Here is a 25,145-nt window from a genome sequence, read left to right on the forward strand (position 1 = left end):
AGATGGAGAGAAGAGGGGGTAGTTTGACCTCCCCATTTCTCCTGGCAGTTGGCCCATTTTATACTAACTCAGAGCACTTCATTTTTATTTTATTTTTTTGAAGATAAAAGCATAGAAGGAGATCGATGAATATTTAGCCCATGCAACCATTTGCATATCAAAACTCCTGTTAACCGTCCCACTATCCACAATACCTGGGTATTGTGAGGTAACACTTCGAGTGCCATAAGAATATGCCTTGTCACAAAAGTTTTTTTCTGCAGGCAGGGATCTCTTCATAAAGATGCATATTGAACTGTAAGGTTTCAAGGCCAGAATTGCAGAGGAGAAGGGACCAGGATCTTTATAGGGATCTACAGTTCTTTGCTGGAGGCAACTGTTATGCATTCCATGGACTACAAAAATAACAAACGAGTCCTCATCAAAATATCACTTGAAGCCAAGATCACCAAACAGATGCTGAAAATACTTTGGTCGTGTCATGAGAGCTGACTCACTCGAAAAGTCATTCATGCTGGGGTGATCAGTGGAAAAAGGAGAAGGGGCCAACCCAGCACCCACACGCACCCAGCTAGATAGTATAAAAGATGACACTGAGATAACCATAGCAGATCTGAAGGAGGCAGTGCAAGACAGAGAGGCATGGAAATTGGTGATCCATAGAGTGGTCGAAGGTCAGACATGACTGAATGGCTGATGATGACAGATTTCTTTGCTGAAATATGCATCTCAAAGCTTCCTCCTTCGAAGAGTCTGGATTTTAAGAATGCTGGAGTGATATTGGAAGGAACGGAATGGCCCCAATTATTATCAATTGCATGCCTATGCTTTGGCAATGACATTCTTCATTCTAGAAAATGAGCAAATTTCCTTTTTCAGTTCACTTTGAGCTACATGGGTGGAGATTGTTCTCTGTTGAACCAGCTCCTCTACTGTTGAACCAGCTCCTCTACTGTGGGAACCATCATCCTAGAATCAATGTAGGTAGCCAAGCTAAAGTACCCTGAATTGTAGGCTTTGAGTCCCTCTTTGCTCTTGGGACCTCATACAACCTCTCTCTTGGAACCAAAGAGCAGTTCTTTTTCCTCTCATTCCACTTGACGGTGGACTAAGAAATCCCTAGAATGGATGTCTTGCTGGTAATATTTGTGCTGATGGGCCAAGGGAAGGAGAATTACTCTCCAAGACACCTTGGTAACAGTGTGAGTCACTTCTTTCTCGATCTTACAGTTTGATGAAGTCCAGCAGGCATTTCCAGAAGTTCTCAGGAAAATCTGCATGCTGCAAAGACATATGCTTACATTAATGAAGGTAACTTTATTTAGAACATTAAGTGGAGGGCATGAGGGTATTGGCATATGAAGAGACAGAAAAGCAGCACTATAATTTGAATTCCCAATGGGGTGCGTAACTTACAAGCAGTCACTTAACAACTGTTCAAGGTCACGACATACTTGAAAAAAGTTATTTATAACCTGTTTCAAAGTTACATCAGCCCCATCTCCTATGATCATATTTGGCAACCACCTGAAATTGATGACCAGTTGCAGCATCCCATAACATCAACATGTTTTGGGTTGTTTTTGTTGCACACAAAAATGGCAAAAACACACACTGTATACACTTTCTGGAAACTCAACCATGTGCTTTTATATAATATAGAGAACTCTCTGGGTGGATAAGTGGCAAATGGATCTTTTTAAAGGGGTTTGAATGGGATATGGACTTAGTACATTTAATTGGGGAACAATCTTATCTCTCTTTTTTGGGGGGGGAGATGGATTGGCTTTGGAGATTGGATTTACTGTATTCAATCAATTGATTAAGAGATGAAATGAAGAAACAAAGGTAAATATTTGATCTGGGACAAATTAGGGTTAATATTTGGGAGGATTTGGGATTGGAGCCGTGGTAAGTTTTCTATGAGTAGATGACAATAACAGAGGTTAACAGAGGTTTTGGGATTTCGATTTTGTCTTTCTTTTGTTATTATTAATAATTATTATTTTTATAGTTTTATGTACTTATTATTATTGTTTTTCCTGTTTAACTATTTTGTTTTTAACACAGTGTCTAGATGACAGGTTAACAATTTGTATTTAGTAGTTTAGTCATTTAAAATTATTTTGGCCTGTTTCCCAAGGGGTGAGAAATTAACACTGTTGTATTTATTAATCAGCATTCAACTTGAAAGGATAGTATGTGCATATACTGTGTGTTAATCTTTTTTTTGTTTTTCTTTTTGAAGACACTTTTTCTATTTAATGCTTTGTTTGTCGTTTTTTACTCTTTTGTTTTTGTTAATATTTTGAAGGTTTCTATTTTAACTATTTTTGAATAAACTAAATATTATGGGAAAAAATTCCTGAGAATGGAGAGTGTCCCAGAAACATTTTAAGTTTCCCTTCTCGAAGAAAGAGCAATTGTGACCCTGGGAGAAGACATCACACAGACTCCCCTGACTTATCAGTGACTAGGAACAAGAGCCTGTATAGTCTTGTGATAGTAAATATGTGGGAGGGTTTTTTAAATGGTTGGCAAAAAGGAGGATAGGAAGATACTGGAGAGAGAGGGGCAAAGCTACCCCTGGTTTTCAGAAGGTTTAGCAGAAGCTCATCTAGTCTGTCAGAGAAACAGAATGCAGCTTTCAAAAACTGCCTAGGAGAAAGGTCCTTAACCTAGGGGTAATTTTCCTTTGCACTGAAAGACCAGATATAGCAGAATAGCAGGTCAAAAGGGACTGGGACAAAGAGGAAGAGCTGGAGAAGCCTGGTTGAACTTGAATTCACTGCTTTTCTCTTCCTTCCTGCCAGGCTCTCCTGTAAGTCAATAATTTTAGCAGCCTCGCTGTGGGACTAGCTATTTTGCTCACAGGTCAACCTTTTGTTTCTTTAGCAATGGGTGAGGAAAATCTGTTTGCGGTACTAAGCGAGCAAGAATGAGTCGCCTTTCAGAGAGCCATTCACACCCTGGTTACCTTGCAGCTTGATGAGTACCATAACACCTCACACCTTGAATAAGTACCACCCGGGTGGCTTCATTGGACCCTGGGCATTTGGGACTTTTTCAGCTGGGGTCACCAAATCAAAGGAAAGGTTTTTCGTATGAGAGGGAGAGAAGAGAGGGTAGTTTGACCTCCCCATTTCTCCTGGCAGTTGGCCCATCTTATACTAGCTCAAAACACTTCATTTTTATGTCGAAGGTAAAAGCTTTGAAGGAGATTGAAGAATACTTGACCAGTGCAAACACTGACAGTATCACATGTCAAAACCCTGTCCCACTGTGAACAATTACTGGATATTGTGAGGACACATATCAAGTATCATACGTTTTTGTCAAAAGTTTTTCTTCAGGCAGGGATCTCTTCACAAAGACACATATTCAACTGTAATGCTTCACAAAGACACATATTCCAAGGCCAGAGCTGCAGAGTGGGAGGGGAAGTGTTTGTAGGGACCTGGAGTCCTTTGCTAGAGACAACTTGGAACAAAAAGGCAGGAAGGCAGTTTTTAACCCTCTTATTCTACTTGTTGGTGGACTAAGGAATCTCTGGAATGATGCCTTACTGGTAATATTGGTGTTGATGGGCCAAGAGAAGAATTACTCTTCAGGATACCTTGGCAACAGTGTGATACATTTCTATTGGTGTCTTCCAGCTCAACAAAGTCCAGCCGGCATGTCCAGCATTTACTAGTGAAATCTGGCATGTTGCAAACATACATGCTTTCATTAATTAAGGTAACTTTATGTAGAACATTAAACGGGATGAGAGTATAGGCGCATGAAGTGACCGAAAAACAGTCCCATGCTTTGTATCCTCGTTTGAGTCCAGGTAATCCACATTTTGAGAACCTCTGCTTTAGAGAGTTTTTTTCAAGTTCCATACAGTACTCCACAGGTTTGGGATATTTCTATTTCTGATGGTTTCTTACATTTCAGCTAGTTTTTCCCTTGGCTGAGACATACCCTTGATCTGGCAAAATCAAGTTTTGATGTTAATTTTATTTTTGCACTGAAATCTTGAGATAGTATCAGGCTGGATCTCAGTGACGCTCTTAAGTCTAATATGGACGTGAGGGGACATCTTGTGTTTGGGGGACCTGGGAGATCTTTTGCTGGTTTTTATGTTCTTTTTACAACTGTTATTGTTTTTAGTATTGTTTGCAAACTGTCCATTATCTTAAAGTCACTGGAGAGAAAACAAAGGGAAGAAATGGGCAATAAACAAATAGAGGGAAATAAATGCTAGCTACTGCAAAATTTTATTCCATCATTTTCCAATGTGAAGGGAATGATATGACTCAAATGTCGGCTGATAATATCAATTGGGATCATACCCTTTTTATTTGTCATTAACTGGCCATGTTTTCTTGAATTTTGCCTCATTGCCACTGTCTTCTACCTCTCTGCTTTAGTGCTTTTCTCAGTATTTTTCCTGTTTTGGGGGTGTGTGGGGGGGAGGTTTGTGCGTGAGGGGAGACTCAGGCTATAGAAGGTATCTATGATCTGATGTTTAAAGTCCAGAGGGAGCAACAGACTCAGTTACTATGTACAGCAAAGGAGGAAAAAACGCTATTTATTCCTACTGGTCTCACAAAAGCATTGTGGTGGGAAGACCCTTTGCCCTGGGATGAGGAAACAGAGAGGGAAGGGATGTCTTCAGGACTGAGATCTTTCATGGAGATTTATACAGAAGAAACTTCACTCTTTGCCCAAATACTCTCTTTGGCCCAGAGTTTGAGCAAAAGCTCAAAGTAGTTTTTTGGTTTTTTTTTTGAATCATTCAAAACCCCTTCCTACTGAAGCTTCCCTGACTGCCCTGCCTTCTTCCCCTGAGGATGAGAAAATGTTCTCCAAAAGTAATGGCACTATCTCTGTGTTTCCTGTCAGATGGAGAAGAAGTTTGCTCAAGACGCTTTCCTTCGGGCAATCTCCCACCTCAGAGCACCTCATTTTTATTTTGAAGGAAAGGGGGAGGCAATGAACCAGCCTCTTGTTAAGGAGGAGGTGCGGAGACTGACTACACAGGGCCTTCTACCTCTGGCCTTTCAGCTCGGAGGGGGAGGGGGAGGGGGAGGAGCCTGCTAACTGTTTTCTTGTTTGCACCAACTGTCACTTTGGCTCAATGGCTGTTTGAGAAGTTGTGGGGGGGGAGGGGGGGAGACTTCTTTTGAAACTGCTTCACAGCCTCCTCTGTGAGAGCTCAGATTTTGAACAGCTTTGCAAGAAGGGGAGGGCGACTACAATGAAGCCATGGGAGTTGGGGTCGGGGAGGCAAGTTGGAGAAAAGCATCATGTAGGAGAAGAAGAAGAGGCAGAGCCTAGGGGCAAAAAAATCAAGAGAGGAATCGGTCTGGAGTCTTTAAGTTCCCTCAAGAGAGCCAAATCCACCCCCTTCACCCTCTTCACCCTGAACTCTGTTAACTCTTATCTAGCACCAATTTAATGCTAACTGTTAGTTGACTGGATTCTTGTACATAAGCGCGAACAATAAACGTTTTGAACTGAAACTTAACCCATGGCCCTCATTCTTTGCCCCTGACAAGATACCTGATTCTGCCTTGATTTTCAATAAGACAAAGAGCATGTTTTAGAGGGGGAAAAAAAGATGGTCAGCTCTGGTATTCTACAGATCTCTCAGACCACAATTTCCGTTGTCCCCAGGCAATATGAATATTGATGGGGTTGGAAGAATTTTTTTGCTCCAGTTTCCTAAGCTCCATCATGAATAATCACAAATTTCAGCAGCTGAAAAATTACTTTAATCACAAACCGTGGTTAAAATAAATAAATAAATAAATAAATAATGACAAGCAGGGTTTAATCTTTAGATTTGCATATTGAGGTGGTCCTGCCCTGGGCTTTGATCATGAGGGGTATACATTGGCTTTATATATTTGGATATTGCCCGGAGGAAATGAGAAATCTGGGAAGGAAGATGGCCCTCAGATATGGAGAATCCTTCCTAAATATGGAATTGAAGCAGGACCAAGAAGGCATATAAAATAATAGCCATGCTGAATCATATCAGTACCCTGTATAGGTCATAAGTCACAACCACAAGAAGGTCAGAGGGCCTCTGCTTTAGCTTGCCCATATATTAAGTAATCTATATGTTTAAGGAACTAACAATGTAGCTGTTGCTGTAAACAAGGGTAGTCATGGAAAGTATCTGGTGGTGTAAGATAACAGAGTAGGCAAAATATACTTATCATATCCTCTTTCTGGTTCCTTCTTGGAAAAATATATTTTGTAAGTTTTCTGTATTATCTTGTAAGCATGGTAGTCCATATTTGGTAAATATGTCAAAGACGAACACCCAGGCTTGGGCTGAAGTCACAATAGGTATAAAGGAACTGCCCTGAATGAGTTTCGGGGGTTCAGAATTTGTCATGCTAATGCTCTGAACGCTCTGCACAAATAAACCTGTATTCTTCCACCTTTCGTGGTCTCGTGTCCTGCTTTGGAAATGTGATTTGCTGCTACAGAATTGTTATGAGGGTTGTGAATTCTCCTTATCTTGAGGGTATTCCACTTATTTGATGGAGCCTGTGAGATGCTCTTAATTAATTTTAACCCAAATGTAAACCAAGAGGGTTTTCTTTGTATGTTTATTTTAAGGCCTGCCAACAGATCATAATCTAACTTCTTTTTTCATATATAGGTTTATTATGTTTTTTCAATAGGAATAAAATGCAAAACAAAACATATATCCAACAGCATGTACAACAACAAAAAGAAAAAAGAAAAAAATAAAAGGAAAAAAGATCCAAACATCCAATCTTAAACATATAAAAAGTTCACTCTGGCTGGATGTTAAAAAGAAAAAGAAAAAACCTGAAAAATTCTCCTCATAATCTAACTTCTAACAATGGGAAGTTGAGCCCAACCCATCCAGAGGTGCATTAAGTGGGGAAAATTGATTGGCATATTGACAGATTAGTTGGTGACAGCAAATTCTATCTGTTCTTCATTGAAATGAAAATTTCCTTAATTTCCTTAGTTATCAATACAATAAAATGAAGAAAATCATAAGCATGGATTTTGTAGTATATAATAGTCACATTTGTATAACACTGTAAATGATCTCAGATTTCCTTTAATAATCTTTTAAAAGGCACATATAATTAAACATAATAATACCTAGTTCTCTTTAATTATAGTTGATCAACTTTAATGAATATTATATCAATGAATTTTACCTGGGCTGTACTAAGCAACACATTGTTTATCCTTTTTTTAAAAAGTCACTTTCTATTAGCACTTTCTTTTTATTTGATTTTCAAAGATAGGAATTAATCTTTATTACCAACTCTGCTAAAAACCATTTTCATTTATAAGCCACAGTCTATTTCAATATATTGATTGCAACATGCTTAACAGTGAATGAAATTCTGATGTTAATAGTGATTTAGTGTCCTTCAAGCAAAGGCCACATAGCCATCTGTCTGAAATGTATTAATTTGGATTCCTGTGCTGAGCAGAGGGGTAGACTTAGTGACCTCAATGCCTCCTTCTAATTCTGTGATTTTATTATGAGTGGAGACATTTTTATATTATATACAGCTGGATGTGCTAGGCTTTGTTCAGAATCCAGAAATGAGATAGTCAATTCCCTTAAAGCCATGTCTGTTCTATTATTACCCCATGCAACCTCTGGCGCGTTGTGCTGTATATAATATATAGTAGCAATTTATGCTTGGATGAGGAAACTTTTCTGCCAATCTAAAGTACTTCAAGTTCTAGCCCTCAACTACTTTCCCATTAGGTATGCTGATCACTCTCATATAAACTAATAGGGACTTAATTAGACAATTTATTGATTAATGAGAAGGCCTCAATTGCCAGAGTCATGTTGGACAAATCAGAATGTGAATCTGGAAGGGATAGGAACAGGAAAGAAATGATTTAAAAAGACACTAGAATAGTTAGGTTTCCAAGGATAGGATAAAATAGGAGAGTTAAAATAGAAACAGTGAAAGAAAAAGATAGGATGGAAATGCCAGATAAGTGAATAATTATCCAGAAATAGAATATAGGAAAGAATTAAACAGATTGTTCTTAACATGCGTATGTGTGTGTAGCTAAAGGAAACACACATTAATTAGTTTGCTTTAATTGTTGTAATTTTAATGCATTTTTATATTTATAATTGTTCAATGCTTGTTTTATTTTGTTACAAACAACTCAAAGTTGCCTGATTGTGAGATAGGTGATAAATAAATTTGATAAAGAAATAAAATAAATAATTCGGCTTGACCCATACTGATTGCTATCCTGTCCTTTTTTGATAGAGAATGAAAGTGGTTTGGTCTTAGAGAATATTTTTCTCCTTTTCTCAATTTAACCCTGGAATTTCCAGGTGAACCCACTCCAGGTCAACCTGCCTTAGCTTCTGAGATCAGCTACTGTAAGATAAGCTAGGTGCTGCCACCTAGTGATGATAAATGTGAGAACGACATACGGAAGTCTTCAAAATGCATTAAGTGTGCAATAAAGATAGAAAGCATTTATTAAAAAGCATCATAGGGAAAAACTGTGCAGATATTGAAATCATGCAGTGAGCTCTGAAAAAAAGAAGTGATTTCTTCTTTTGAAAGAAGTGATTGCCCTTTTCTCCAAGTGCAAAAATCTACTTTTTTAAAATCATAAAATTAGGAGATTTCATAGAGGAGAAACTACTCCACACCAGGCTTGAGAAAATCCAAACTGCTTTTCCAAATACTTCATTCAGCTTTCATAATAGTGTGTGTTGTGATTTGAGATAGCTGTGCTCCTCTTCTGGAATGACAATTTAATAACAAGTAATTTAATCAATTCCAAGATGACGAGGATATGTGTCTTGTTTCTCTCAGCAAGGAATACAAACCTATACCTTCGGTGACTTCTGGGAGAGAAGAACACAAAACATATAAAATTGTTAATTAAAAGCACAGTTAAATCCAGTGACATTTAGGTAGAAAATATGTAGATTTAGAATACTTTGCTTGTAATTCTGTCTTTCTGGCAATCATTGTTTATGTAGAAACATGTAACTTTGAGAGGAAGATATTCTAATTTTTAATGTTAAAAAGCTGTTATTTGTACATTTTGATTTATAGCCCATCAGCTGTAAGTTGTAGCTCTGAAACAGCCTTAGACCTTAAAAGTCATCTGCTTTTCTACAGAAAGGAAGAAGTGTCAGTCCTGTTATATGTAGGTTTGCATCTAATGTCAGGTTAATCCCAGAGATCTCATTGACTGCCAACTGTTTAAATGCCAGGCCTTAGTGGTCATTCAAGGCATTATGCAAGACAAAACACATTTTTCTTCGGTCATTGCCAAATTTTTCAATGCCTGTCTGTCAGATTTGTCTAGTCACTGAGCCTTTCCTTGCCTACAAAACGTGTTACAGTTTTGTGACAGAAATTTTGGTGAGTTCTGTTGACAAACATATGGATTAATGTTTATCTGACTATCTCTTTTTTGAACCTTGATTCCAATATAGATTATAATTAGAAGCTCATCCTCTTCATAGCTTACTGAAATGACAGTAGTTTAGGTTGATTTCTTGATACAGGTCACAAGCCAGTCATTTCAAATGAGTAGAGATAAGGAAGGTAGCCTTGATGGACATATGGAAAAGCTGCTGCCTAACCAAAAGGGCTGAAACTTTCTTATTTCAGTTCAGAACAACCAGACAACATTTGGAAGTGTCTCAGACACCTCCCTGATTCACAGGATTGGGGAGGGGCGATATAAGAAAGGGACGTATAAGAAGGGGGTGTATAAGAAGGAGGGGAAAATACAGCGTCGGCAGTCTTACAAGATTCTTTATTATCTCAATAAAGGTATTCCAATTTTCCTGTGATGTTGATTTCATGGTCTGATCTACAGTGGAGCTGACAGTAATTTGTATTCTATTGATAAGCATAATGACAAATTACTTTGTTTTTATCAACATTTATTGATTGTGTAATATTCCTGCTTCACTGTTTTATAGCTCAGTTAGAACCTTTCTCAATTTACAACTAACTATGGGAAATATACCTCAGCAACCTTTTCCTGCAATATTCTCACACTTTTGCTTCCATTCAACTTATACTTCAGGCAGCTTTTTTTTCTCTAAAACAAGCAAAAAGCCCCAGAAAGGTAGATGGGTGTGACACTTCACCTACCATTTGTTCAGCATCACAGATAGATGATTACTGGGGTGGGGTTAATTTAGTCCCTTAAAAAGTTGAACTATGATCCCTTCTACTTGCACGCTTGCAGATCCATTCAGCTTTAGACAAACGGAGAATCCAGTTCTTTCAAACTGAACTATTCCTCATGTCTACTAAGTCCCGGCATCAATTTTCTGATTTGGTGACTTAGATCAGCTTGAATAAGAAAGAAGTGGCTGCTCAAGGACTGCCTAGTGAAATAGGAAAGAATTTAAGAAAAAGAGTGCTTCATGGTGCAACTCTCTCTGTGGGGGTTGCTCTTTTTGAACATGGGTTTAGCTCTCTTTTAAAACAGTTCTAAACCTATGTGCAAATGGAACAGGATGATCAGCTCTGATTCTGATACAAATGTTTTGCACTGGTGTATTCAAAGGGAGCCTGAGTATCATCTGATACTGGCTCTCTTTGAACGCACCCACAAAAACACACACCAAGCCCCCAGCCTTATTTTCATCCCATATTAAATTAATGTGGGTGGTGGAGTGTTATGGACAGAGAGGCAAACAAATTAAGTCCACATGTGATTGTCAAGCTAACAAAGTCTAGTCTTCCAATGAATTTCACAAGATCATACCCACGCAGTGTGTGAAGAATCCCATCTTCTGGTTGTGTTAAAAATCATGCATTGCAACATTCTTCTCGGCTGCTGTGTAATTTTTGTAATAGATGTAGATTTGTTTTAATTGATTTTACAATTGTTCACTGCTCAGAATCACTTATTGAGAGGGGCAACAATACAGAAGGAAGGGCGGGAGGGAAGGAAGGAAGGTCACAAAATATTTTAGCATAGTAGAGTTTATTAAGAACACAAAGATTTCATGGTTAAAGGCATCAGATTTGAAACCGGAAGACTGTGAGTTCTAGTCCTGTCTTAAACACAAAGCCAGTTGGGTAACCTTGGGCCAGTCCTTCTTTTTTTCAGCCCTTAGAAAGGGGCAATGGCAAGCCGCTTCCAAAATATTACAAAGAAAATTGCAGGTATAGGCCCAGTCTGTCATCAGGAGTCAAGATTGAACTGAAGGCACAGCAAAACAAAACAAAAAGCAAACCCACATGATAATCTGGTTTAAATAAAAGGTTTAATCTCTGAAACAGGAAGGATGACTAAGGTCAATAAGGTTTCAGAGAAAACCAGATTGAAGGAAACTGGGACAAGCTTGATTTGAGCCATACAAAGTAAAACCAAACCATGATCCCACTCAAATTACTGCTTCTTGAGATGGGCTAGATTTCTTCCTTCTTCTAGAAGATTTCATCCTACAACTCTTGGGGTGGGGAAACTTAGATTTCTTTCTTTCCTTTCCCACTGTCAGCTGCTGTTCTAAGGCAAAACAGGAGGGAAAAATGACCAAGTAGCAAACCCCTCCCTTACTATTCACAGTATCATTAAGGACAAGGGCTATTAGTCCTACTCTGGAATTTAGTCACTCACAAATTAAGGCATGTCCCAGGATAATGTTGCAGGATCCAATGTGAGTCAATCACTGAGACCAGAGGTTTAGTCTTCCAAACTTTCAGACTCATGCTGGAGCCCATCCTAATGGAACTTATTGTTCTGACCGAGGCTTCCCAAGATCACGAAACAGACTCCTCATCCCAATAAAACCTCTTTTATTTAGGTTAAAGTGAATTCGTCTCCAGAAAAGTCCCAGCAAACAGTTTTTCATGAGATTTCACAACTACAGAGTTTTGTCAGGTTTGGAGAGTTGCCAGGCCGATATTTTCCAAATGCCATGCTGTAGCAACAATTACTTGGCAAGAAGTCAGGAACAGATCTTCACTCTAATGAATTGAACAACTTGTTTCCTACAAACACCACTCCCCTTTTGCTCCTCTTTATTCCCTAGGGGAGGAGCCATTCACGTCCACCTAAGCCTTTACTCCGGAGTCGACCCTTGTTCCTTAACTGTTCCCTTCTCCTGGCAGCTCTGTGCATGCGTACACTCGGAACAGGCTCCAGCTATTCTTCTGCCCCACTGATCTCCGACTCCGAAGGCAGCTGATAACTGTCAGACGGCCCTGGCCCCATCTCTGCCTCTGATGCGGAGCACTTGTCAGAGCCTTCCCCAGACTCCAGGAGTGGCCCATATTCCTCCCCAACTTCCTCACTGCCCAAGTCTGGTGGGCCACAACACTTATCTCTCTCTCCAGAATGTGTGCACAGAGCCAGCCATCAATACCCCAATTAAAAACTAAAAGCTACACAGTACCTGACACCACATAAAAGCTATGCAGAGAATAGTCCATGCACACATTCGAGAGAGGGAGAGAGAGAGAGAGAGAGAGAGAGAGAGAGAGGAGTTCCCTGAGAATGGAATCCATTGCTGTAGTTCACAGAATAAATATGGAAATTTTTTCTTGAGACACTTTAACAATGTTGGGCTATAAAAATGTGTTATTTCTTTAGCTTATCAGAAATTACTACTGTTTCTGTGGTATGATATTTTATAACATATTAAACTTTCTTAAAAGTTTTAGAAAACTTATATCGTGCCTTCTTGAAGCTGTACGTATTCTAATATTTATTTCTAGGAGTTAATTTTGTATTAACTTTCCTCATGTCACTGACAGTATAAACCATTTGAAGAATTATAGGATACCAATGTTTTAAATACACAAAATATTACATAATCTTGGATACTTAAGTGAAGGAAAGCTACACATATTTCCACCCTATTTAGTGTATAATTTCACATGCAGTTATGGCTATATGAGTCTATTGTTATTAGGATTTTTATTAATCTCAGAAAGACGTGTGTCTGCAAAGGAGGGTGTATTAAAAAAAATCAAGATCATGACTGCAACCATGCAATGAAAGCCCAGCCCTTTTGTAACATGTATTAAATGCAAAAGGCAATTTTAAAAAATATGCTTGATTTTTGGTTATATCTGCTATCTTGACTCTAAAGATCCTTGCAAGGCAATGTACTGTATCTTAAACCAACCCATTTCTGATCATCTTAGCAATTCTAGAACTAAGGTCTTAAATCATCTTTTTTGTGCTTCTTGATCAAGTAGCTTTGCTTTTTAAAAAAATAAATAAATCTTGAAACTTTGCTCTACTTACCTTAATTCTTGACCTTTCATATAACAGAACACATTTTACAAACCAACAGGTGAATGACTACTAAAGTCAATGCCACAGAAAGATAATCATGGAAAAACCGAAGGTAGATGAGGATGAATGAACTGAAACAAAGTATCACATTTGTACATACAGTACATATGTATATATTTTATGGGGTAGGACCCACCTCCATTTCCTAGACCAACACTAAGAATAGATATGTATAAAATCATGGGCCATTAATGGACCATTAATATTACCAGGCTAGAAACTAGAAGACCATGAGTTCTAGTCCCATTTTAACAACAAAACCAGCTGGTGACTTGGGCTCAGTCCTTCTCTCTCATTCCTAGCAAACAGGCATTGGGAAAGAACTTCTGAAATTTTACCAAGAAAACTTCAGGGACTTCTTCGAACAGCCTCCAAGAATCAACACTGGCTCAAAGGAGGAGAGGAAAGGAAAGGAAAAGAAAAATATCACCAATTATAGTATCATGCCAAATAAACACTTCAAAGAAGCAGCATCTGTAGATCTGCACAGTAATAGACTGACGTTTCCTTAGGCTATAATGCAGTGCTTTGTCACTCTTCTGGCATCTTCCTCTCATACCCCAGCAACAAAACTAAACTACATTATGAAAGTAGGACTTTCCAAGCAGGAAGAGAGTGGTAATTACTACTAAAATGTTTTCTTTTCATATCTTTACTGTGGCGACAGTATATGGCTCTCTATTTGGTTCTCAGGACAACATAATGCATTTTCCAAGGTAGCATGTTTGATTCTGATCTCTCAGTAATCAAGAAAATTACAAAATGCACATCTCCTTATCAAGTTTTACTTATTGACCAAATTGCTTTCTATAATGATTTTAATAGAATCATTCAGCTTTATATCTCTACCCCAGGCCCCTTGAGGAATGCCATGGCTGTCCTTATCCTAGTGACTGAAGGCTGTTGGGAATGGATGGGGCAAAACAGGCTCCAACTCAAACCCAAGCAAGATAGAGTGGCTGTGGGCATGTGGACCTCCCAGAGACAAGGTTCTCCCATCTCTGATTCTGGATGGGGTTGCACCATTCCAAACAAATTTGGTACACAGTCGGGGGCATCCAGAGAAGGTGGCCACTGTGCTTAGGAGAGCCTTTGCACACCTCCGAGTGGTGTGTCAGTTGCGCCCATACCTGGATTAGAAGGCCCTGCTCACAATAACTCATACTCTTGTAACCTCCATATAAAACTACTGTAACACACTCTACATGGGGCTGCCTTTGAAGATCGTTTGGAAACTCCAACTGGTGCAGAATGTGGCCACACAAATAGTAAATAGTGCCAGGTATGTGGCACACATAATGCCACTTCTGCATGAGCTGCATTGGTTACTGAGATGTTTTCAGATGCAATACAAGGTGTTGGACGTTAGTTATAAAGTCTCTCTACCTGTCCAATTAAGTCAAGCAGAATGGAAATGCTGCAGATCCTGTCAGCTGGTGGGGACCAAAAGGTGAACTGCTCTTTGGAACATCCTCCCTTCAGAGATCAGAATGGCCCCAACCCTATTAGCCTTTCATAAGGCATTAAAAACCTGGCTATGTTTCTGACTTTGGTTCACTGAATGTGCCAAGCCCCTACCCCCGTTTCCAGATTATATTGCTAATGGGCCAAATATCTTGCTCTTTTGTATTTTGAATTGGATGTTTTTAATGTTTTTATTGTTTTAAAATGTTTTTTTTTTCAATTTTGTAATATTTTCTGAATTGTAAGCTGTCCAGAGTCATTGACTGAAATGGGCGCCTCTAGAAATTGAACAGATAAATAAATAGTGATTTTAATTTTATTATATTTTTATTATATTTTACAACTCGTGTTTTGCTATTTGTCTTGAGTCTTGTATAGACAGATAAAATACAAATTTAATTTATAAACAATAAAATGCTACAAGGACGTGCTGCCACATTGAGGTTTAGGCAAGTCTGCAATGAATGGAAAAGTTTTTCATTTTTATTTATTTGGATGCATATTGAAATTGGCTTACGGTTTCTTAAGAGCAGAGGAAAAAGGGGGAGAGAATAAAACAATACTTTAAAAAAGAGGACAGATTTATACGTACACTAAAAAGATTGCCTTAATACTGCTGCAAACAGGAAATGTTATATGTCAGGCAAGCAAACTATTAAATATCTCTGTGCAGTTCTGTTCAAGCAATTTGTCCTCACATTTGCTGTGAAACTGATTGCCTAAGTACAAGGTTTAGATGGAAATGCAACTCTCACAGTCTCTAATACATCCAATTTTAAAAACTAAACTCTGGACTAGAGTGAAGAAAGCAGACCCAACCACGTGCCTCAATAGTAAAGTTAAGTCAGTTGTGCTTCACAATTGGAAAATCACAGAGACAGCTACCTGTGGAGCAGTATTCATTAATAACTACTGTTATTAGTAATTCTAGTTGGATATTTATTTATTTATTTATTTCCAATGCCAGAATAATTTAGATGGCCTTTGGTGCATCACATCAAGTAGTGCTATAAGATCGTTTGGTCTGGCCTTTCTCATTGCTTTTGAGAAAAATATTAAAATAAGTAAACAAAATCTTCATTTGGAAAGTTCCAGCCATACAGAGTAACATGAAGAAGGTGTGGTCCAACTATGATGAAAGACCATGGATAGTGTTTAATGGAGAGGCTCACTTGCCTGGAAGTGATCATGGGTGAAGGAAGTGAAGAAAACACCATCATTGGAGGAAAGACAAGTTATGGTTTCAGGACAAAGGCCCAGCTGGAATGTTGGGTGATGACAAGGTTTCCTACTGAGGGAAAGAGGTGATATGTGGGTGGCAGTGATGACATAAATTTGGAAAAATTGTTTACATGGGCTTGTCAGTTTGAAAGGAAGTAAGAGTGACTCATTGTTCTTTACACCCAGATTTTCACATGTGCACTGAAATGCCTGCAGCAAGATGGCCACAATGCCGATATCAAAGAATAGAGCCCTTACACCAGGGGTCTTCAAACTTGACAGCTTTAAGACTTGTGGACTTCAACTCCCAGAATTCCTCCCCCAGTCATGTTAGCTCAGGAATTCTGGGAGTTGAAGTCCACAAGTCTTAAACTTGACAAGTTTGAAGACCCTTGCCTTATACAAATTGTCCCCACTTTGTGACTGCTCTCACAAAGCATGACTAGCAATCATTCCATGTTATAGTGGTGCTCAAAAACAACTTTGCAACCAATCCACACAATGCAGTGACAATTGCAGTGTCCTCATGGCTGCGTGATTGAGATTCAAGCACTTTGCAACCAGTGGGGCTTTAGCACCCTCACATTGTCCTGGGAACACCATTTGCATGCTTCCAATAAGCAACGTGAATGGGGAAACCAGCAGTAAAATTGCAAGTCTAGGTCATGTGATGTCTTGCTTAACAAAGGCAGGTGATTCACTTTATGACTAGTGGAAGTGAGGTAAGTCTGTCATGGTCACATGTCTTGCTTAATGATTGTCACTTAACAACAGAATTGCTGGTCCCAATTGTCAAGGACCACCTGTACTTAAGGGAAAAGGGAGTGATGTTTTGATCACATAATCACCATTTTTTTTTTACTTTTTTGATATTAACCCACTCTGGAAATCCTTGCAGTAGGAATTTCTTTTGCAGACAATTGCATTAGTATTTGGCTATAATAAAACAAAACTGTTTTATATTAAGAAATATGTTTTTAATTTCTATTTCAGGCTAATAATAGTTTAGCTTGATGTCTAAATCCTGACAAAAACTATGGCCTTGATTGTAGTTACCTTTAATTTAAGGTATGGTTTATGAATCTGATTTGTTTCAATAAAAGACAGTAAAGAACTGCTATAATGTTAGGATTCAAATGTGATACCACACTGCAATTAATAAAGCAGAATAAGAAATTTGTAGGTCTTTTATATCTTGAAGCTCAGGAGGATTACAGTATCAATCATTTATCATTGATGGTTATGCTAAATCCAAACATTGATTTAATTATTACTGGAACTACAAAATTTTGCTGAGTGCTAAGACAAAAAGATACATCAAGGCAATGTACTAAGCCAATCCAAAGAATATATTAAACTTCTTTTGAATCCCGCAGTGTGGTTTTCTAAATACATGGCTGGCTTGATACATGGCTGGCTTGTGTTGTGTAATCCAGCCCAATGTAATTTATCTTACAAACCATGGATTAGTACAAGGTGCAAACTAGATTTCGGTATCCTTGCAGTTTGCTTTATGAAACACTATAGGCTTCCACTGAAGGAAGACTTGTGAATCTGGAACTAGATTTTCAAGGCGTGGAGTTAACATGAGAACAAGCTCCGAGTGTCCCTGTTAAATCATGTTAAGTAATGTAAAGTATAGCTACCTGGAAGGCTTCTTGGGTGGATCTGTGGGAAGGGTAGGGCACCCCTTTGCACAGGTTAAAATGTGACTAATTCATCTTTCCTTCCTTCCCCTCTTTTATTTTTTTTTTCAAGTTTTTATTGGTTTTTAAAAACAAACATAAACAAACAAAACATAAAAACATCAAGCCATCTTCCATATGTATACATACAGTGTGCCGGTTGGTTTACAAATTGTTTTGTGCTTCCATTTCGTAGTCTTCAATTACAATTACATTGCATATAATCTCGTATTTTCAATCAAAAATTAAATACCTTAGTATCATTATTAATCAATCATTTGACTATACTTTTATTCATGTTTTACAAGATAAGCATAATTTACTTAGTTTGTTTTATAACAGTTCATATTATCCCAAATCTATCCTAAAATCATTTTGTAGGTATAATAAAAAAGAAGTACATCTTTATATATTTATTTTTTTCTAAAGATCTACATATTTCATTACCATGTTTTATTGTCTAACCATTGATAGAATAGATCCCAAATTTTATAAAATTGTTTATCCTCTTGTTCTCTAATTTCAAATGTCAATCTACTTATTTCAGCACATTCCAATATTTTCTCAATGATTTTTTTTACAACTGTCACTAATAGGGAGAATTCAACAATCAAGATGAATATATTACCCAGAATTTTATATTTGTTTCAAACAATTCCAGTTAGGCTTGGAAAAGATTACTTTGAAGATTTAAATAAAATTGTGTTGAAATATATATGGCAAGGTAAGAAAGCGAGAATAAAGTTAAAACTTTTGCAAGATGCTAGAATTAGAGGAAGATTTAGTTTGCCTAATTGGGAGTTGTATTATCAAGCTACAAATCTGATGTGGGTTAAGGAATGGATAACACTAAGAAATACTAGATTGTTGACAGTTCTTGGGGTGGCATGCCTTTTTATGGTATAAAGGAACTAAAACACAGGGGTACTTTAGAAGACATTATATATGGGAGTCTCTGTGGTTAAACTGGGAGAAGATTAAAAGACAATGTTATTTGAAAATTCCAGTCTGGCTATCGACTATTGAAGCATTTTCTTATCCTATAATATACAAAAAGGAACAAACAGATATGGTGAAATATTGAATGAAAAGGGTGAACTCAAATCTATACAAAAATTAGAGGAACAAGATATAAAGATGAATTGGTTTTCATATGCGCAAATACATTCAAGGTATGATAAAGATTCTAAAATGGAAGGTTTCTATGATACATTGACTGATTTAGATAAGATTTTGACAAGTATTGATGAAAAGGTGATTAAAAAATTGTATGAATATTTATTAGAAATTAAATTAGAAGAAGAACAAGTTAAAGAAACAATGATTGCTTGGGGGAAGAATTTTGGATATGGGATCGATCTAGAGAAATGGCAAAAATTGTGGTCTCAAAATTATAAAATGACAATGACAACAGCATATAAAGAAAATTTGTATAAGATGTTTTACAGGTGGCATTTTCCTCCGACAAGAACAGCAAGAATGTTCAAGAATAAATTTGAAAAATATTAGAAATGTCATCAGACTCCTGGCTCTTATTACCATATGTGGTGGACTTGTGCGGATGCTAAAAAATACTGGACTAAAATCCACAGGTCGTTGGAAAAAATGACAAAAAAACATATAGATTTGAAATCAGAGATATTGTTATTGGGAATTTTACTAGAAATATATAGTAAAGAGTTGAAATATCTGACTGTAAATGTATTAACAGCGGCTAGGATTGTATTTGCCAAAAACTGGAAAAATGAGAAAACATCCCCTCTTTTATTTTTGATTACTTTTCTATGACTGCAAACACACATCTTAAAACAGTGAAGCCATAAAGACACATCCTAACTCTAATTAAGAACATAATAGGATTTAAACATCATCCTGCCAAACAGATGGCAGGCAAAGCAGAGATATTTACAGCATGTTGGAGCAGCTTTCTGGAAGATGATAATAGAGGCCAATTGGATTTTTTTAGGCGGTGGTGGTGGGTGTTAGCCTAGTGATGAAGTGACCAAGAAGACCTGCTTCCAAGCTCCCAGCTCCTAAATTGAAAGTACTTGGCAGGAAGTTACAAAAGATATGGAAAGTCGGGATAGTGGGTGCAACTATGCAATTGTCGCTATCAAATTGCCTTTTAAAAAATCTTCTTTGTACCCAGAGTATCCTCTTTTGAGTAGAATTCATAGTCCAAATAGACTTGAGGACAGGAAGAAACTGTCCCCATATGTTCAAGTCCTTCCCCTCTAAGACTTCTCCAAGTTAAAATCAACACCATAAACCTATCAGAAGCCAAAGCAGCTTTTGCAGTGTAGGTGATCTGGCTTTTGTTGGTCAGGAGGCATGTCATTAGTATGTAACTTCCTCTCCACAATGGCCTTAAGGATGCTTTGGGACACTCCTTCATTTGCTGTAATTGAAGGTATCCTTCCTAGCTAAAAAGCTGGGCACATTAGAAGGCTTAGCCCAGTTCTAACCTAGCAACAATGAAGTCTTGCCTCAGTTTTGGCCTCCTCTCAGCACTGATAGCCAGTGGTGAGTAGCTCCTTCTTTGGTGATAGTGGAATAAATTAGTGGGGGTAATCAGATGTGGTACCTTTCTATTGTCCATCTTATGGGTACACATACACAGATGCTTGGAAAGACTGGTACAAGTTATTTGCTTTTCTATAGAGATCTGATTTTTTTGAATTGGACAAGAGAATACCGAGTAGGATTCATGTTCCTTGGTTTAGAATACAGTGAAACCTCATATTGATGGATTAATTGGGTGGCGGGAATGTTCCTTATTCCTTTAAACTAGGGGTGTCACACTCATGGCCTGTGGGTCTGATGCCTCACGCGCTGGCCAGGCCCACCGCCATTTTAGCAAAGAGGCAAAAAGTCATGATACGTCATGTGATGACAGCATGATTCTGCGAGTTTGATACCCCTGCTTCAAGCCTTGTAAATTAAAAATACATCATTGTAACAGTGCAAATGATGCAATTGAAGTAATTTAAACAATCTAGGAAGTGACATCATTACATAGATGATGTAAATAAACAAATCACATTATTTGGGCCACTTATATAAGGATTTTATTGTGCAAATGACCAGAAGATCTGGTCAAGATCCAACAAATCAGTTTTTCACAATGGCAAACCGTTTTTGAAAACTTTGCTAAGAAAATGTAGAAACTTATCCAGGCAGTTTTCCAGAATCAAATAAGATTGAATAGAAAAAAAAAAACAATATTTATATGACATATAAGGGTAGAATCCTGTTTTTACGGTGTTTGCTGGCTCTCAAAAAATCTTCCTGTTTAGTCAGGCATTCTTTTTATTGAATGGCTAAGTTTTGATCTAGTGCCTTGTTTTATCTGCTGTACACCTTTCAGGTTTTATTGTTTCAAATATGATTTCTTACTGTTTGTAATTCATACTTGTTTTCAATCATCTAGCTGCCTACAAGGAGTACATAATATTTAAATGTTGATATAGTCATTTCTGTAGCTGCATGATTAACAAATAAAATAATTGTACGTTCTTCATTTTCTGAAATCTCCTTCTGGCATCTCACTGAATGACAGATTTATTTGTGCAAATTTGTTCTGATCTATATAAGGTTCTAGGGATTTCACTTTCTTGCAAATTTGTTTGTATTATTTTTTGGAAAGAGTATGTACAATGCAGCAAGTTTGTGAAATGGCATAAGCATACAGATAATTGTTTGCTCTAAACAAAGAAATGTTTTGCTAATGAGGCTGAGCTGGTTTATGAACAGGTTTATGAACAAGTAATACATCTTGGCAGTCATGTGTTTCCATTTATCCCTGATCTCTGGCAAAAATCCAGAATAGCATTGCAGAATAATTATTTCATCTGTATGGAATAATTGCACTATACTTTTTTTCACTCATCATATAAATGGTTCTCTATACATACATTCATAACTCATTTTAGTTGACAATGGAAATCGAAAATAGTATTTCTGGTTATGAACCCTAAAGGGACATTTCAGACTTCAGAATTAAGTAAATTTAATTATATATATGTACACACACACATACACAAACATACCTTTTTTTTCTCTCTGTGTTCTCCAGGTATTGCTCTGAAATGTGAAGTATGCATTGGTCAAGGTCACAACTGTTCCGGTAACATCGAAGTATGTCCTCCAGAACATGATTTTTGTGGTATTACTGCATTTGAAAGTGTATTGGGTAAGTAACATTGGAACATGGGTTTTCCTTTGTAACCAAAATTATATGTTGATTTCAGAATATTCATATATTTTATGTTCTTCTCTGCTTTTAAAAGATTGATGAGTAAACTTAAAAAGAGAATTTCCATTAAGAATTGTGTGTGGCTGACTAATTTGGCACAGTTATCAGTTGCATGTTAGAAAAATAAATCCTATGAATAAAACAATAAAAGTTGTTTGAAAATTGAACTATTGCAGCCATTTTAATTGAAATTTTTTTAAAAAGAAAGGTTATGGCTTCAAACAGAAGCCACACAACCACTTACCATTGGATACCTTCCTGCATGAAGAAGCGGGTTGGACTCAGTGATGGACCAAAATCAAACTGAAAAAGTTCAGCTGGTCAGCAGGCAATAAAACTTTAGCCATATTCTCATCATTTGGAGACCCTCTACAGCAGGGCTGTCAAACTCCCGCGGGGCAGGTGTGTCACGCGCTGGCCACACCTATGTACAGTTTAGTGGAGGGGGAAAAAGCTCCGATATGTAATGTGACATCGATGTGATGACATGAGCTTGACATCCCTGATCTACAGTTTTGCAGCCCTGATCCAGTAATCTTACTGCATAACCCCTCCCCACCCTGATGCTATGAAACTACAATGGGACTTCTTGGTGGAGACCTATTTTTCTGTTATGTGCTTTGCCTGGGGAGAGTTGGGTATCCAAGAGGGTAAATGTTCCCTTGTAAAAGTTTAATAGTACTTTACTTGTCTACTTGTTTCATCTGTTTTAATGATTATTAAATTTATATGCCACATGACTTGTACACACTTGAGTCATTATGCAATTTGTTTATTAGTAAACTTAGCAATAGAAATGATTTATAATAGTATTTTAACATTTGTTTATCTATTAAACAAATTTATATACCCGCCCATCTCACACACACACTGACTCTGGGCAGAAGACAATATTAAAAATCCACAGTTAAAAATTCACAATTTAAACCCCTATCCCATATCCAGAGGTGGTATTCAGCAGGTTCCTATCAGTTCTGGAGAACTGGTAGTGGAAATTTTGAGTAGTTCGAACAACCAGCAAATGGAGATTTTACAATATCCTTCCCCTGCCATGCCCACCAAGCCACAGAACCGGGAGTAAACAAATTTGAATCCCACCACTGCCCATATCCCACCCCACCACCCACTTGATTGGCTCCAAATGGGATTCCCAAGTTTCCTAACAAAACCGTGTCTTCAGGCCCTGCAGAAAAGCAGGATGGGAGCCAATCTTATCTCAAGGGAAATGATATTCCAAAATCCAAGAGCCCTACAGGAGAGACCCTTTTCCTGGATCCTACTAGGTATACGTTCTTAATAGTTGGGATCCACAATGTATCCTGCCTTCCTACTCTGGTAGATGTAGCTGGCCAGGTAGATGTAGCTGGAGTAAGACAGTCCATCAAATTCCCTGACCTACAGTTTATATTGTTGATGTAGTCCAGGGGTGAGAAAATCTACAGGAGGGGAGTAATGTGGTGTGGGAACTCAAATAGGAGGCCCTTTAATCTAGCTAACTAACACTAGGAGACTAGAGGTAGCCTTAAACAGATCCCACTCATAAATCAGATTAAATTATTTGAATCCCCTTTTATGTGTGTATTAGTCACAAGCATTTACAGAAGGGGTGGAAGGTTGTGGCAACAATGCCACAATATTGCTTTTAATGGAAGGAGCAGATTTCTGGGGGTGCTCATGTGAAGAGAAGAACTTGGAGATCTTCTAGTCCAACTTTAGTTCTCCAGGAAAAATTCCTGAGGAGAAAGAGTGGCTAAGAATATAAGGGCTGCTGATAAAACACACATTTCAAACCTGGGATGATGGCTGCAGTGACCAAGCTTTGCCAACTGTGCTGCATCTCTGCCTGTATGGTCAAATGGCAAGCAGGCTACAGATATTGTAAAATTGTGTCACTCTTGGTGCAATGATTAATGGGTGGTGGTGATTCTGTTCCCAAATTATGACCACTGCACTAGTTTATGGGTGTGTGATACATCAGTCATCAGTAAAGATCTTTCCTGGCTAGTGTTTTTCAAGGTGAAACATGTATTTACTGTAATTTTGGCTTTGCTACTTTTAGTGTGGGCATAGTCTCATTATCTGCTAGAAAAGTCAATTTATTTTCCTCCCTGCAGAAGAACTTCAGGTTCAGGGGATTATTAAAAGCTGCGCTCCATCAAGTGTCTGTGAAGGTGGTTCTGCTCACATTAATCTGGGTAAAAAAGGAAGATCAAGGACGAGTGTTTTTTGCTGTAAGCACGATGCCTGCAATACAGATTTTCCAGTCAAATGTAGGTATCTATTCTGAGCTTTACTCCCTTGTGCTTTTGTACAAATGATTGCACTCAAGGAGCATTTATTAAAAGCAGAATGGCCAAGCTAAGAGCAGGCTAAAAATAATGATAACTATAACCAGATAGTTTGATAAAAAGGAAGAAGTCAGCAGTGAAGATTTAGACCTCCCACACTCTACAAGTAATGGCCCCAATTCAAATTTGATTAAATAAATTTTAAAAAGAAATTGGGGAAATACATCATTTCCATATTATTCATTTTAAGCCCAGGTGATCAGCAGACACTGACACATGTTGTCGGCTTGTGTACTTATAAACTTAAACTTAATTGTACACTTTTGGAAGAATTATTGCACAATCTTAAATATGTACTCAATCTAAAAAGTGAACTGGTTGCTCCCAAGGTGCCATGTCTTTCCATTTCCACATTAGCAGACGGAGCAGAGGAATGAGATGTAAAATGTTTTAATCTGGAAATGGCAATTCCAACCTCTTTGGAAGAGTTCTGACAACATTGTTTTGAATTGGAAACCCGTCTTTGAGGCTCTTGTCCTTCTGTCAAAGTTGGAACAAAAGAACAGGAATATTGATAGCAAAATAAACAAAAGAGAGGGAAGGCCATCTAAGGCCATTAAAAATGTCAGAAAATGCATTTCTTTTTTTAAGATAGTAAAAACAGAGACAGCATAAAAAGGACATTAAAAATGACTCACTTATATATATATATATATATATATATATATATATATATATATATATATATATATATATATATATATATCTCAATATATAAATGGGTAATTCGCCTTGTGCACATTTATAACAATTCAGTGAACAGTCTAAAATGAAATAGCCTAAAGTTATCAATATAAGCAGTCAAACAAATCCTTTATAAGAAGCATTATTTCATTCACTGGGCCCACT

The 25,145-nt window shown here is 37.6% G+C and overlaps 1 protein-coding gene across 1 annotated transcript in view; it reads left to right on the top strand.

Moving 5' to 3' along the window:
• LOC113445080 (phospholipase A2 inhibitor and Ly6/PLAUR domain-containing protein-like) overlaps nucleotides 1–25,145 on the top strand; it is a 40,675-nt gene that overhangs the window by 8,807 nt on the left and 6,723 nt on the right. Inside the window, exons 3-5 of the mRNA XM_087935508.1 lie at nucleotides 1,237–1,311; nucleotides 21,769–21,885; nucleotides 24,063–24,218. Of these exons, the coding sequence (XP_087791634.1) occupies nucleotides 1,237–1,311; nucleotides 21,769–21,885; nucleotides 24,063–24,218 (348 nt within the window). The remainder of the gene's footprint in view (nucleotides 1–1,236; nucleotides 1,312–21,768; nucleotides 21,886–24,062; nucleotides 24,219–25,145) is intronic.

The sequence above is a fragment of the Pseudonaja textilis genome, chromosome 5 (genome assembly GCF_049901715.1).
Source record: "Pseudonaja textilis isolate UNSWEBS1 chromosome 5, rPseTex1.2, whole genome shotgun sequence".
NCBI classification, from domain to species: Eukaryota; Metazoa; Chordata; class Lepidosauria; order Squamata; family Elapidae; genus Pseudonaja; species Pseudonaja textilis.